Source organism: Budorcas taxicolor, chromosome 3 (assembly GCF_023091745.1).
Source record: "Budorcas taxicolor isolate Tak-1 chromosome 3, Takin1.1, whole genome shotgun sequence".
Classification (NCBI taxonomy): Eukaryota; Metazoa; Chordata; class Mammalia; order Artiodactyla; family Bovidae; genus Budorcas; species Budorcas taxicolor.
In genome coordinates this window covers 82,952,280-82,967,384 of record NC_068912.1, presented here as the reverse complement: position 1 = coordinate 82,967,384, position 15,105 = coordinate 82,952,280, and the positions used below count along the sequence as shown (strand labels likewise).

The window sequence follows — 15,105 nt, the reverse complement described above, 5'->3', positions numbered from 1 at the left end:
CTAACATTTAGCAAAATTCATGTCATAAACTGAAGACAAAAAATATGAATCAAATGTTAGTTTTTCTCTTTTGGGTGAAGGCACGCCTTTCTGACAAAACTGTGATTAGCACAGTGTATTGATGTATCATAGCATGATGTATCATAGCATAGCATGTATCATAGCATAGCAAGATGTATTCATCTTAGGTTTATAATCCAAAAGCAATGATTTAAAAAAAATACTCACGGGTTTTAATTGCTTTAACTAAGGCAACTGAAAGGGGTTTTAATTACCAGAGGTCTCTTTTAGTTATGTTACATTCAAACCATTTTCTTCTGAAGAACCCTTATAACCATTATATTTACACAGTAATGTTGGATAAATATACAATAATCAGGACCAACACCTAAGTGTTTAAACATGTTAGTTAATTAATGACATTAGTTAACTATATTAATGAGCATTTTCTTGTTATGATTACCCTTCCTAACCAATGTGGAGAATCAGATAAGGAATCCTCAAATAATAATGGACACAAAGTATATCTTAAATATTGTAATTATTTTTATGATCAAAGAGCTAAATATTTAACAAAAATATACTTACTGTGTATCCAACAGGAGTTTCAAGAGGAGTATTTTGTTTTTGTTGACAACTAACATGATAAAAAGTAAAAAGCAAGTGATGATGGTCAGTTAAAGTAGCAGGGAGTTTAACCTTGATTTCTTCATGAAAATCAGGAGACCTTCATACAAAAAACAAAACAAAACAGATCAATAATCAATAATGTGTTCAAAATAAATAATTACTGCATTTGTATACCTGAGTAATTTTTAAATTAATTTCATGATTCATGCTTAATTTTTCTTCTAGTCCAAAGTATTTTTATTTCCAAACTCTAAGTAACTAACTCCTACACTTCCAGATGAGGGAGCTGTCACTGTTTCCTAAATTTCTCATCCCATTTTCATTAATGGGTTGAGTAATCCTACTATTTGAAAATTCATTAATAATCACCATCTTGATGCTGAGATCTTCATTAGATTGCAAACTGTATTGGAGAGGAACTAGGGCAAGGCTTTCTATATTTATAACCAATCTAGATATGTATTACATAGAAAAATAAGTTTTTTATAGTATATCTCATAACCATACCATAGAAAAACATTTTTCTTTTATAGGAGTACAGCTTTATATTTAGACTAATTTGTTTATCCTTCTGTTTAAAAAAAAAAAGAAAAAAGATATGTTTAGACAATCTGGTATCAAGATGGGCTCTCTACAGAATATCTTGTATTTATTATCCCATTGCTAAAGAAATAATGTTACCAAAAACATGGACTAGTTATTGACTGACAGCTTAAAAAAAAAGGAAAAGAGAAAAAAGAACAGAAAAAAAAAATCAGAGAACACCCAGAATTGCATGTGTCCCACTGCTTGAAAGTGCACACAGCTACTATAGGAATACAACAAATATCACATTTGATCAAACCAATAGAACTTGCATCTCAATATTTATTGAGAGTGGCCCTATGGGCATTTCTATGGTATAAGCATATGCATTTCTATGGTATATCATAAACAGCATCATGACTGCTATTTATGATATAGAATTAAAAGAGAGAGAACCTTAGTATCCCAACCTTCCATATTTGGTTAGTAGCTCTCAGAGTTATCTACAATGAAAATACATCCAAACTGTATGGCTCCAATTATCTTTAAAGTGAAAGCCATCCCACCAAGTAGGGATTTTCCTCTGATGCTAAATACGTCAAATATTCTTCCATCTCAAATAAGCTTCAAAAATGCGAACAGGTAAGGGGCATAAAGTTTTTAATACCCATAAGAGAGACAGTTCATGCTTGCCGTTTGATAATTTGATGACTTCAGTGAATATAGGATGCTATAGATCGTATTACTTACTGATCACCACTGAATTACGAGAGAGTTGTATTTCCTAGTAGTGTTCGACTCTATCATTTTAATTCTACTAATGCTGAGAGCAACAAAATAAAGACTCAGCCACAAACTGAAATTAAAACCTTCTTTCTCCATGTTTCCTGGTATTTAGTGTTTCAGTTCATTTCTTTCCTGAAATCAGTATGTGAAGGTTTTTACGGAAAATTAAACATCTAAGAGTTATTCATCAATAAGTATTTTTATTTACCCACCATTAGGCTAATAAGCACTGTGTGACTTTTACGGTGGTTTTAAAGATGAATATTTTTTTAAACCCTCAAAAAATATATATTTAGCAGAAGTATAAGTAAGACAAACATATATCAACAGCTATGCTATAAAGCAGGGGTTGGCAAACTATGGCCACAGGCCAAATCCAGTTCATCACTTGGTTTTGTACAGCCTATAAACTAAAAAATGATTTTTTATATTTTCAAGTGGTTAAAAATTCAAACAAATAATATTTCACTTAAAATATTGAATGAAATTTAAATTTCAGAGTCCATTAAAAATTTTTATTGGCAGACAACCATGCCCGTTTACTTGCAACTTACTGTGCATGGCTACTTTTGCACTACAACAACAGGGCTGAGCAGTTGCAAAAGAGCAGATGGTGCACAAGTCCTAAAATATATACTATTTGATCCTTTTTAGAAAAGTTTGCTGGCCCCTGGTATAGAGCATAAAAGGTTAAGTGCTTCAAGAGAAGAGCCGAACAGATTTCAAGTTTTGGATCAAGGAACTGTCTCTAGGAAGAGATACATGATATGGGCCTTAAACTATGAGTAGTTCAATAAATAGAGGGAATTAGTATTATAAAAGAAAAAAGATCCGAGAAAGGCCCAGAAACAGGACAGCACAGGATATGTTTGTAATGGAGCAGAAATATAAACATTAAGATGTAAAAGATGACTGGATTAGAGACATTAAAAAGGAAGTTAAGAATGGTTTACGTTCTGACTCAGAGCAACTGGAAAAATGGTGGTACCGTTAATAAAAACAGGGAGAGATTGGTTTAGGAAGAGAGTCAAGAATAAACACATGGAAATTAAGAAGGAAGCAGGCATTCAAATGAATACACCTAAAAGATCTGAAAATGCACGTCTATACCTCAGAAAGAAGGTTAGGACGGAAAATAAAGAGTGAGAACAAGCCACGTAAAGGTAGAGCAGTAGCGGTTTCACTGAAGGTGATTCTGGACTACATACAAGATTACTTAGGCAGAGAATACTACAGAAAAAGAAGGTTAAAGGGAAAAGTTTAGTGTTTTGTGTCGAAGGGGTATGTTTTAAAGAAAAATTAGAATAATTATTATAGGAAAAAAGTAAACCGAGAGAGGGCCCTAAATAACGGTAAGAAAGAAGAAAGCTTTAGGGAGGGTAAGGGAAAGCCATGCTACGTAACAGCAGTGAATAAAGACTCCTGGTTTTGTAAGTATATAAGCAGCAAATTTTGTGGCGATGAGAGACGGAGCCAATGGGGCAGCAGGCCGATGATGTTAAGAAAGGGAATAACTGATGGAGTCACACTCTGAAGGGGCTGGATAAGATCCTTTGAGAGCAGAGATGAAAAGATCCACACTGAGGGAGGGAGTGGACCATTACCAGCTTCATAACACAGGAAAGGCAGACACACACAGAGCTAATCCGGGATGAAAAGCACAGGAGTTCACAGATATCAAGTTAGATGGTCTCAACTGACTTCGTAAGGCAGGAACACTAAGAGTAGCAACAGAAAAGAGGTAGGAGCCAAAGGAAGGGGAAGAAAAGCTTAAAACAGCCACTGCCAAACGGGAGAGAGGGCAAAAAAGAGATGCCAACAAAATTTACCAAAGAGTAGTGGGGCCAAGAGAAGGTAAAACACCGTAGCCTCATCATGTGATAAAATAACAATAATCTGTGACGGCCGCAATGGGCACAATTTTGATTTTTCTCCAATAGCATCCAATAATAAGGAAAAAAAGGAGGGGTTACGATAGGAGCAGGGGAAGGTGAGGGAGGGGAAGAGGTGGGGACGGTAGAAGAAGAGGAGGAGGAGAAGGTAGAAGAGGAAGAACAGAAAGGAGGAGGAAAAAGAAAGCAGAAATTACGTTATCCAGAGTTAACGATCAATTTTCCAGAGAACTAAAATGGAAAGTCACTAAGGCAAAGATTTATTGGAATTTACTGGATGTTGCACTTGGGTGCAAGTTTAGTAAAGATTTAAGTAAAACTACAAGGTGTAGGTGAAAACAACAGCAAGAGACCAAAAGACCAGAGGCCACAATGGTAATCAATAATATAATAAAAATGAAAGGATCAGAGAATTTGACAGAAAAGATGTTTTGTATATAAAGTCTTAACTTTCAGATGTCTGTGGAGAGAATGTATATCTACAGGTTGAAATTTAAAACTCTGATGTTGGCTGTCTTGAATTTGCACATTGAGTGCAGCAAAGCATTCAGTAAACACACTAATGTGAGAGCTAACAATGCCACTGAGAAGTGAGTAACTTTGAAAGAAATATTTGAATTCAGTACCTGTTATGATATACTACGGCTGTATAGGCTTCCTTTGAAAATTCTGAACAGCTAGATTTACCAAAGATTACCTGTAACAAATAACAGCATGTTGAAACTTTGTTGTAATAAATGCTAGATGTTTCATATCTATGTAAGAATTGGTCTGATTTCATAACTGAGAACAATGGGCAAAATCAGCCCAATGAAGAACATGTGCCTATAAGTTCAATTGCTTAACTGTAAATTTCTTTTCAACTATACACCCATCTGACATTCAAACATTCAGAAAGTTTCTATCCATTATATCTATTGGGCAATAAGGTACATTTCTTTCCTTTTTCTTGAAGAAGGTAAAGAATTCATTTTAAAATCTAGCTGTAGTACATAATTTGGAATTTATATAAGAGTACGATCCTAGAATGGTGACTTATATCTACTATACAAATCAGTGGCTTCTCTACTAAAACAGCAGTCATTCTAAATGTCAAATATAAATTATTTATATAAAAATATCCCAATTTTGATCAAGCTCTGTATCCTTACTGTAAGCTACTCTACAATGAAAGAGGAGCTCCAGTCTTCTATTCTTACATATGCTTTTTTTAATCCACCACATAAACAAAAAATTACCACTTTTAGAGACTGGATGTTTCTAAAAGTTTTAGCGACATTTTTGAGGTAAAATAATTCAGTCTTATATATCCATCTCATGAATTCTACCCAACCATGCTATGGTTAATTAGGGCAGCTGATTAGATAAATGTCTTATTGATGTCAAGGTCACAGCTATGATTCCAATGTGGCACACTTACAATGTTATCTAGTCACAAATTAAACCTTTAAGTCTAGCCAGTCATTCTACACATGCATGAATAGGTATGTGGACAGGTCATCACATTTCTATCACACAAGTGGTAAAAACGACTCAAAGTTTACTCCTCATGAGAACAGGTTAACTGGCACCATCCTTAAATAAAAAGAACATAATAACAGATATCTATGTTTCTTTTTGCAGGTCCTTTTAAGAGTATGTAAAAGTACAATAATTATGATTCTCCTAGATATGTCTAATTGCAAAATTTTTCTAAGAATATCTTACTATGTTTTAATAAAAATGTTGCTTCAGTGCCAGAATTATGAAATTTATGATTTTATCATATCAATGTTATTTGACCAAAATTTATCTTAAGACCCGTTTTAACAGTCATTTTAAAAAATAAGCAAACACAAAAATAAGCAAATGTCTGGTTATATATTCTTTCAAACCAGCCACTCATATAAACATAAAAGCGTCATAGTTTCATAACATTAATAATACACAAGTGAATGGAATGCAGTACGTTTTTCCCCTCTGAGAAGCTATTGTTTTTCACAAAGTAATTTATTTTCATAACATGCATGAAATAAAGTGGAAAGTGTTCCTTTGACCATTTAACATGTATTTGTAATCATTCATCAACATGAACTGAGCATCAATTATGTCAAGCACTATGACAGGCATCAAGATACAGATATGAGTAAGATATGGTCCCTGCCCTCAAGGAGCTCACAGTCTAGTGGACAAGGTAAAGAAATAAACATATAATCATCAATGAAGCAGCCTGTGAAAGAAGTGAGAAGACACTATGGCAGCACCAGAAGAAAGAGTGGTCTAACCACCAATATGGCTGGATGCAGCTGGGGCGCTGCAGAGGAGGCCATGTATATGCTAAGACAAGGAAGAGTTTGTTAGGCAAAAAATAAAAACAGATTATTTTACATACACTACGTCTGTCATAAGCTCAAATTCACATGACCATTCACATATAGGATAATAAAGCATCTATGTTCACAGTCCAGTATCTTTTCATCAACAATGATGGTATATTCAGTAACCTTCAGCAGAAATGAAGAGCTAGTTAAAAGCATGAAATACTCACTCCAAACCTCAAGAGTAAATTCTACATTTATTGAAATATTTGCTCAGGATGCATTATATGCAAAGACCTGAAAAAGCTGCCATAGAAGAATACAAAGATGAATAATCTGTGCTTGCTGTTATCAAGATCTATAAATGCTGATGAAATTGAGGCTACAGTGGAAATGAAACTGGTTTTCTTAGTAAGTAGAAAATCAAAAGAACTTGATTCAAACAACTCACATAGAAGGCCAAAATAAAACTGTAATAATGCACCTGTTCTTAGCTCATTTTCAGTCCACAAAGGTTCTCTCAGAGGGTGAACATCTATCTACAGGTGATAGGTATGCTCCCACTCCATAAGTTAAAAATCTGCTTTCATGGAACTTGCATTTATTAGTGTCCCATAAGTCCTCAATGACCATGTGGGCAGTCAAGACCCTCCCCAGTCTGGCCTCAGTCTACTATCTCTGACTTATCTTGCGTGTTCGACCTCACTGGCAACTCACCATTCTACCTCTGCTGAAGAACATTCTCTAGTGTGAACTGTCTTCCTTTCCCCATGGTCCAGACCCACTGCTATAACATTTTAACCACTTCTGAGGCATCCTCTCCTTCCTCTGAACATCTAGGCCTTTGAAGCCCTATATACTGTCAATCTTCTAATAATTAGCACATACCTTGGGTTCTCCGTATTGGCTGAAAAATTTAATCCCTTAAAAGTGTTAGTCCCTCAGTGGTGTCTAACTCTTTGCGACCCCATTGACTGTAGCCAGCTAGGCTCCTCTGTATACAGAATTCTCCAGGCAAGAATACTGGAGTGGATTGCCTTTCCTTCTCCTGCGGATCTTCCCGACCTAGGGATCAAACCCAGGTCTCCAAGATTGCAGGTAGATTCTTTACTGTCTGAGCCACCAGGGAAGCTGTAACCCCTTGGGGGGATTTAAAAAATAATGGTATCTGCCTGCTATCCCTCCCCAGAGTTTATAGTGTAATTAGAATGAGATTCAGTCTGGGCACTAGCACTTTAAAAAGCTTCCTGTGTGAGTGTAAAATGCAGCCAAAGTTAAGAACTATTGCCAGAGGTTCTCAACCAAGGTGAGAAGAAACATACAAATTAGAATTATCGGGAAAGCATTTTCAGCCCCCATTTACTGCCCACCACTTTCCACCTCCCTTACCTGCCCTTTTATTCTGAAGGAGGGGAATCAGAATCACAGATGCAAGCAAAGAGAAGAGCTATCTGTGCTCTGTTAAGAGCACCCTAGGTGATTCTGATCTGGCCCTCTTCTGAAGTTCACTATTTTTGAATCTCATGCATTGTTCTTATATCCTCTAGATTATAAGTCTTATTCATCTTTGTACCTCTGGAAGTGCCTAGCATATACCAAGTCCTCAATAAACAAGACTTCTAGTAAACTCATTACTACCTGTATAGGAAGTAATGAAGTCAGAAATACAGTTTACAAGATCATATTAATTTCCATTTTAAACCTGCCAAACAAGTGATACCACCCCTCCCCCCACAAAGAAAAGTCTATTTGAACCACATATGAAGAATAGAAATTGTAAAGAATATTTCTTACCGGCATAGCATTGCTAGGATCCTCCCCATACATAAACTGGACTTTCACTGTTATGTTTCTGGCAGAACCTTGACGGTTGGCAAAATTAAGACTCTGAGGGTATATGTAGAGAAGGTTTCTGTGAAAGCAATAGTACACATGATAGTGAACGTATCTGAAAACACTATGTATCACTACTACACACTACCAAAGAAACAAATGAACAAATACTGAATTATCAGCATTTGCTCTATAGACACTATGCTATTTTTACATACAGTGTTAGATTTGATCTTTAGAGTAATCACTCAAACACACAGCAATCAAATATACCCCCACTTTACAGATGAATTGAGGCCCAGAAAAGTTAAGAGATTTTCACATACAACCAAGTGGCAAAGCTGAAATCAGAATACAGTTCAGTCAGACTTCAAAATGCAAGTTATTTCCTCTAAAAGAGGCTTCTGAGAAATAAACAAGTGAGGATAGAAACATTATTAAGAAATTAAAAGACAGTTCTAATATTATCTTATAGGATGACATTTATAAAAACGGCTTTTTGTATAAATGTGATCAAGGTTTTAAGAGGTATAATATTCTACATTATTGTTCAAAAAACAATATGGCAATATGGTAGGTATAACAGTATTAGATAGCTACTATGAGAAAATCACGTATTACTCTACAATCAACTGACGTAAGCCCAGTTGCATGTTACACAGCTGCTGGTAGCAGTACCTGCTGCCAATACAGAGATGAGAAATAATTCAAGAAAAAGCATCAAAATAGAGGGCTTCAAAAGAAAAGAAAAAATAGATAATGGCTGATTCATGTTGTTATACGGCAGAAACCAACACAATATTGTAAAATAATTATCCTCCAATTAAAAATGAATTTTAAAAAAAGATTGAAAATTACTTTACCTGAAGGCTAGTGCTTGCTGACAGCAGATGAACAGGACTTCAAGTATAATAAAACCCTCCTAATCAAATACTGGGGCAATGAAAATAGGTCTAAATTTTCTGGAAGGTGGTAGGGTAATACAGAAATTTTAAATGAACATACTCTTTGACCTAACAACCCCATCTCTAGTCTAAGGAAAGAACCACACATATGTACAAATGCATGTGTTCAAAGAAACTCATGACATTGTTTATATTAGGAAATAGTTATAAAGAATTATAAAGAAATATGTTTATCAGTACTGGGCTAATTAAGACATACTAATAAGACAAATACATATCAGAATCCCAAAAATGAAAATGTACAGCAGTATTTATTAGTGCAGAAAGAGATACCCGGCATGTTGAATGAAAAAAAAGCAGGTTCCAAAGCAGGATGTATAGTGGCATTAACCTACTTATGGAAAATTGTGAAGAAATAGTGGCAGAAAATGTCTCCAATCTGAGGAAAGAAACAGACATCTAGTTCTAGGACATTCAGAGAGTTCCAAAGATGAACTGAGAGACCCACATCAAGACACACTATACTTAAAATGTCAAAAGTTAAAAATGACAAGATTCAAAAGAGGAAAAGGTATCATCACACATTTAATGGCAGGGAAATACCTATAAACAAGAACATTTCACAACAACGCTGTGTTGTGAGAGAAGCATGCAGTAGCTATGGGAGAAAGAGACAGGTACTGAGTTGATCACAATGACGTCTTTTCATCCTCTACCACCGCTATGGCATTTGTGGAAGAAACTGAATTATTTTTGTCTAGATTTTTCCAGAGGCTAGATTTTACTGACTGCACCCTGTAGTAACATTTAACATGTTCCTCTGTGTTTTCTATAAACTGAAAGTTGAATCTAGACCTTTGGTCAAATTTCAGAGATAGGACATAAGTCATAAGATAGGACAAATGTCAGGGATAAGACATAAACGATACTGTATCCTTCTATCAGGAGGAAAATGTTTGGTGGTTGTTTCTCTTTCTGCGCAATTAGTAGATAATGATGATCCATGCCTAAATACATTAACTCATTAAGGGTTGCCAAAAGGTAATATTCTATCACTGTTTCTATATTTATAAGCTGAAATATCTCTATGAAAAGCACTTTTCCTTATCTACTATTTGCTTTGCTGGTGAGCCATTCATTATATGAGAAGCAAGAATAAATGCTTCATTCTTTTCCATTATCTGCCAGTTTTCAAAATAATCAGTTCGTACATTACATTCCTCTAAAAGGGATCAATTTTTTTAAAGCATCACTTATAAATTAATGGACCAAACATATTAACAGGTTTAAATATTTTGCAGTTACTATCTTTATTGGTGTTCAAATTGCATCATCCTTGACAAGTGAAAAGGTCAATTCAAACTGGCTCATAGTCCCTTTGATTCAGTCATACTAGTCTTCCACAGCTTCTTGCTAATTCCAGCCTCTTCTTGTTTCAGGTTCTTCTTATACACTTTCTTTCCAAACCTGGAATCAGCTATTTCTCCAAGGAGCTGCGGTTTATAAAGTGGAAAATGTTTTTCCAGGCCACTAATTGTGGGTTACTCATTGTTTCTTCTTTGGAAGAGTTAGGGGAGAATGCTTTTAACATGAAATATACCTAACTTCATAGTGATAATTCACATTCAAGACTACAAGGCTTTTATTTCTTCTTTTCTATCTTGCATCTATACCGTTTTTCCTATGCTGAGAATCACTGCCAATGACATTAACTATGAGAGAACTAAAGTATCATTTAATTACTCATTGCATGTTATTCAAACAAAGGAGTCTTAAGGAACTCCAAGATCTTGTGGTCATCCAGGAGAGGATGAGCCTACAAAGAAGACTGATCAGTCACCTACAAAGAAGCAGAAGGAAAACCTTGAGAGTATAGTGACATGGAAGTAAAAGGAAGAAATTACAAGTAGAATTAAAGAGTTAAGCATCAAATGCCATTCAGGGACCACATGAGGAAAGAAATGAAAAATGTCAACTGAATTCAGCAACATCACATAAACACACCACAGCTTCTCTACCCATTCATCTGTTGATGGACACTCAGGTTGCTTCCATATCTTGGCTACTGCAAATAAGGCTTTCATAGACCAACTCTTTACCTTTTTCCTGAAATAATTGGTAGAAGTGTAAAGCACCATAGGTATGCTCTTAAAGTTCTTACCCTTTTAGCGCTACAGGAAAAATTATTAATCAAACCAGATGGCGCTAGTGGTGAAGAATTCACCTGCAATGCAGCAGACACAAGAGACATGGGTTCAGTCCCTGGGTCGGGAAGATCCCCCGAGGAGGAAATGGCAACCCACCCCAATATTCTTGCCTGGAAAATTCCATGGACAGAGGAGCCTGGAGGGTTACAGTGCATGAGGTCACAGAAAACTGAACACAACTGAGCAACTGAGCACAAGTCACTGATAATTTTAGGCTGAAAACAGACAAAAGTAAGATTCAAGAGTAGTAGGCATTAAAAAAATGAAGCAAGTAAAATTCTGAAGAGTAGAGCTGAGAAGGGGAGAAAGATATCTGGAGACAAAACATGGGGATTTGGGAAGCTTTTTAAGACTGGAAAGGTTGAAGTGTGATTAACTCCTAATGGAAAGAATGTAGGTGAGACAGTTTGCACACATAAACAAGAATGTAAGATTCCTGAAACGGTGGGAGAAAACAGGATCCAAAGCACTTGACAACAGACTGGCCTTTATTATGCTTGTAATTCCTCACTGTGACAAACATTTATTGAGTATACAGTATACCAGATACTCAAAATAAGGGAGTTCTTGACTTCATAGAACTCATGTCTGGAGGGAGAATCAAACAGGCAAATAATTATAATGCAGAACAATAAATGTTATGAACACTGAATGTCTTTGGGGGCCCACAAGGGGACTTAAAAACTAAAGAATCTGCCCACAAATTTCAATGAGAAAATTCCAAGTTTAAGATAGACAGGCAAAACGCACAGCACAGCAAACACATCATGCTTTCCTCCCACCCCTCAATTTCTGCATTCAGATTACAACTGTTTTAGCTTGTGGACGTGGACATAACCAGTCCCTTTCTATCTTTCAAGTTTTAGAAAGGCTCACTTTCCCTCTCAAACATCCCATCACTTTGTTATTCCATTCACAACTCAAATAATCTGCTTAAAATAATCCTAACTTCTCTTGTTTATGTATTATTTCTTGTTTATATATCTCCTTTACTTAAGGCCAAACTCCACGAGTGCAAGGACCTTATCTATCTAGTTAGTTGCTCTATTTCCAATGCCTACGATAGTTTCTCCTATGAATAAATCATTGACTGAATGAATGAACAGTACAGAACTCACATAAATATTTAGTTACTTAACTCTTCTGGAGTTTGGATTTTCAAGTGACATGGGAATTAACTAAATATTAAGCTATGCTTAATTTCTAATATAAGCAATACAATTTTAAATTCAATTTGTCTCTGAAGGTGAAATGCACGCATTTAGACCAGATTCTTTTTCATTCTTTTGACTACTAACTCCACTAATAAAGTTTCACATAAACCCAGTAAGTCTTTACCCTGCATTTGTAATATTCCTTCAGAGGAATTTTAAGTTAGCAGAGAGAAGGTAGATCAATAAAAAGTGCTGAGTTGTTGAGATACCTGACTAGCCTTTTTTAAGGCTGATTTCCTATTTCACCACTTTCTCAAAATAAATTCTAGATTAAATCCAAGTTTTAAATAATAAAAATAAAACCATAAAACTAACAGGAAAGCATTACAGAGATCATATTCTATAGGTAAGGAAGACATTTCTGAGAATGAGCCACAAAAAATCATAAAAGACAAATTTTAAAGCCTCTACAGAGCAGGGGATACCAAAAACACAAGTGGAAGACAAAGGACAAACTGGAAGAACACTGATATTACATAGATAACAAAGAGTTAATATCCATCACATGTAAATAATTCCTAAAATTGGTCAGAAAGAGACAAACAAACATGGGACAGGGAGTTTGATGGGGAGAGGGAGACTTGGACAATACTCAGATAATTCACAAAGAGAGCAAGACAGAGAGACAGCAAAATCAACTGGATATATCTGCCCCAGGTTTATCAATATTTTTTGTCTTGCTCATTCAAAATACTGGTAAAAATTAATGAGAAAAAAGAAACTCTCATATCTTTTTGGTAGGGATGTAAACTGGCATAATCCTTTTAGGATAATCTGCAAAGAGAAACCTACTTTGAAAGTTAACATCTATGAACTTATCATATGAAAATATTTATATATGAATATAAATATATTTTCTATGCATATTGTTTATAATCAGAAAATTACAACCAACTTAAAGTATCATTGATAGGGAGATGATTAAATTAAGGTGCATCTATATAATAAAACACTGTGCAGCCACTTAAAAGGATATGGTAAATATACAGGCACTCATATGAAAATGAATTTTAAAATGTTAAAGTCTTAAATCAATGTACATATATAAAAAACAAGAGCTATATATAACATACTCTCATTTGTGTTAAATAAAAATTACATTTAGCCAGTCATCCAAGGGAACTGGTATGATAGACCCCAAAATGTTAACAGTGAAGAGTGAAGATTTTTATTTTTTAAAGATTTTCAAATACCTGGGTTTCCACATTAAGTACTTTTAGTATAAAAATTAAACATTTATTAATGCCAGTTAATGGACATGGGAAAAAATGCTAAGGTAAATAAAATGATTCCTTCAAAGGTCACTCACCTTCTGGACCTTTGTTGGCCAATAATACAGTCTAGTGAGAGTACAGGGCTTCCCTGGTAACTCAGATAGTAAAGAATTCTGTTTGTGTTGCAGGAGACCAGGTTTGATTCTGGGATCAGGAAGATCCCCTAGAGAAAGGAATGGCTACCCACTCCAATATCCTTGCCTGGAGACTACAGAGTACTTTACATGTACCTGTTCTAACTGACATATCCTGAAAGTATAAAATTCACACTAGATTTGGAAGAGAGTATGAAAAAAGAACATAAAATACCTAATTAATAATTTCATACTGGTATGTTAAAGTGGTAATTTTTGATATATCAGATACATAAAACATATGTTCAAATGAATTTCACTCATCTCTTTTCCGTTTTATACATAAATAACTCACATTGTATCTCCATTGGCCAGTACTATTCTAGAAGAAAAGGAAACTAATATATTACTTTGTCATTAGTTCATATAAATATTTCTATTTTTAATATATTTTTCTCAGTTACTTTTAGTCTTTCTACCAAACATATTAATTCAAAAACAAATGACCACATTTAAAAAGGAAAAAATTAGTAGGGACATACTATATTCAAATTAACAGGGATACAAGATCCAAAATGCCTTGCGTTTTATTTGGAAGTCAAATCTCCATAAGATTGCACAACCTGGGAGAGGATAAAGGACTTTGCTTCACTTTTTAAACAAAGATCCTAAATGTCCTATAATTCCATGCAGCTAAGAAGTTTTGAGTATTAGTTCATAGAAACTGGGAATCCTTAAATTAGGTCTTAATTTTGCTTAGTTTCTTAGGCATAAAAATTTAAAGTTTTTATAACGTTACTGGTTATATCTGGTTAGGGTTCTGTTTAAACACATTACATTTCCCATGTTGACACTCTTCCACAGCTTGTAATTAGACAATTTATTTATTTTAATTCTATTTTATAACATGTCAAACTACTATAAGAAAAAAATTACCCAGATATTTCTACCCAAAGACAATATTATAAACCAAGAATATGCAACCACTGCCTCTAATCTCTCTTAGCATTATATGTGAGGTATTACAACCATAACTTCAACAGAAAGTATTAATATTCCAGCACATTAACTAAAATAAAAAGAAATTCCTACACATAGTCTTTCTTTGGTATTATTATCCAGTTACTTTCATGCACTGGAAAGGACTACTTTTCAAATTCTTTTCATTGTAAAGAACCTCCAATACTAAAAAGGAGTATCTATTACATGCAAATTTTATGTTTGAAAAACTCCCATGTTAAGACTTATCATTATCTTATTTGTTCAATAAAAATTTATTGTTTCTCCAACATGTAAGGAATTTACTGAAGTGCTCTATGGAATATAAATTAAAAACAGATACAGATCTTACCAATAAACAGCCTAGAGTACAATAGAGACAAGAAGTTGGCCCATTTCAACTGCCCCTCAACTAAAAGGTGGATGAAATATCAGGGTCAATAGTTTCAGGCAAGAAAAGGAGACAGTT

At 34.7% G+C, this 15,105-nt stretch overlaps 1 protein-coding gene across 1 annotated transcript in view; it reads right to left on the bottom strand.

Moving 5' to 3' along the window:
- The window catches only part of DOCK7 (dedicator of cytokinesis 7), a 158,788-nt gene that overhangs the window by 88,488 nt on the left and 55,195 nt on the right, over positions 1-15,105 (bottom strand). Inside the window, exons 15-17 of the mRNA XM_052638059.1 lie at positions 7,925-8,042; positions 4,460-4,530; positions 589-727 (exon numbers count right to left, since the gene is read on the bottom strand). Coding sequence (XP_052494019.1) covers positions 589-727; positions 4,460-4,530; positions 7,925-8,042 — 328 coding nt within the window. The remainder of the gene's footprint in view (positions 1-588; positions 728-4,459; positions 4,531-7,924; positions 8,043-15,105) is intronic.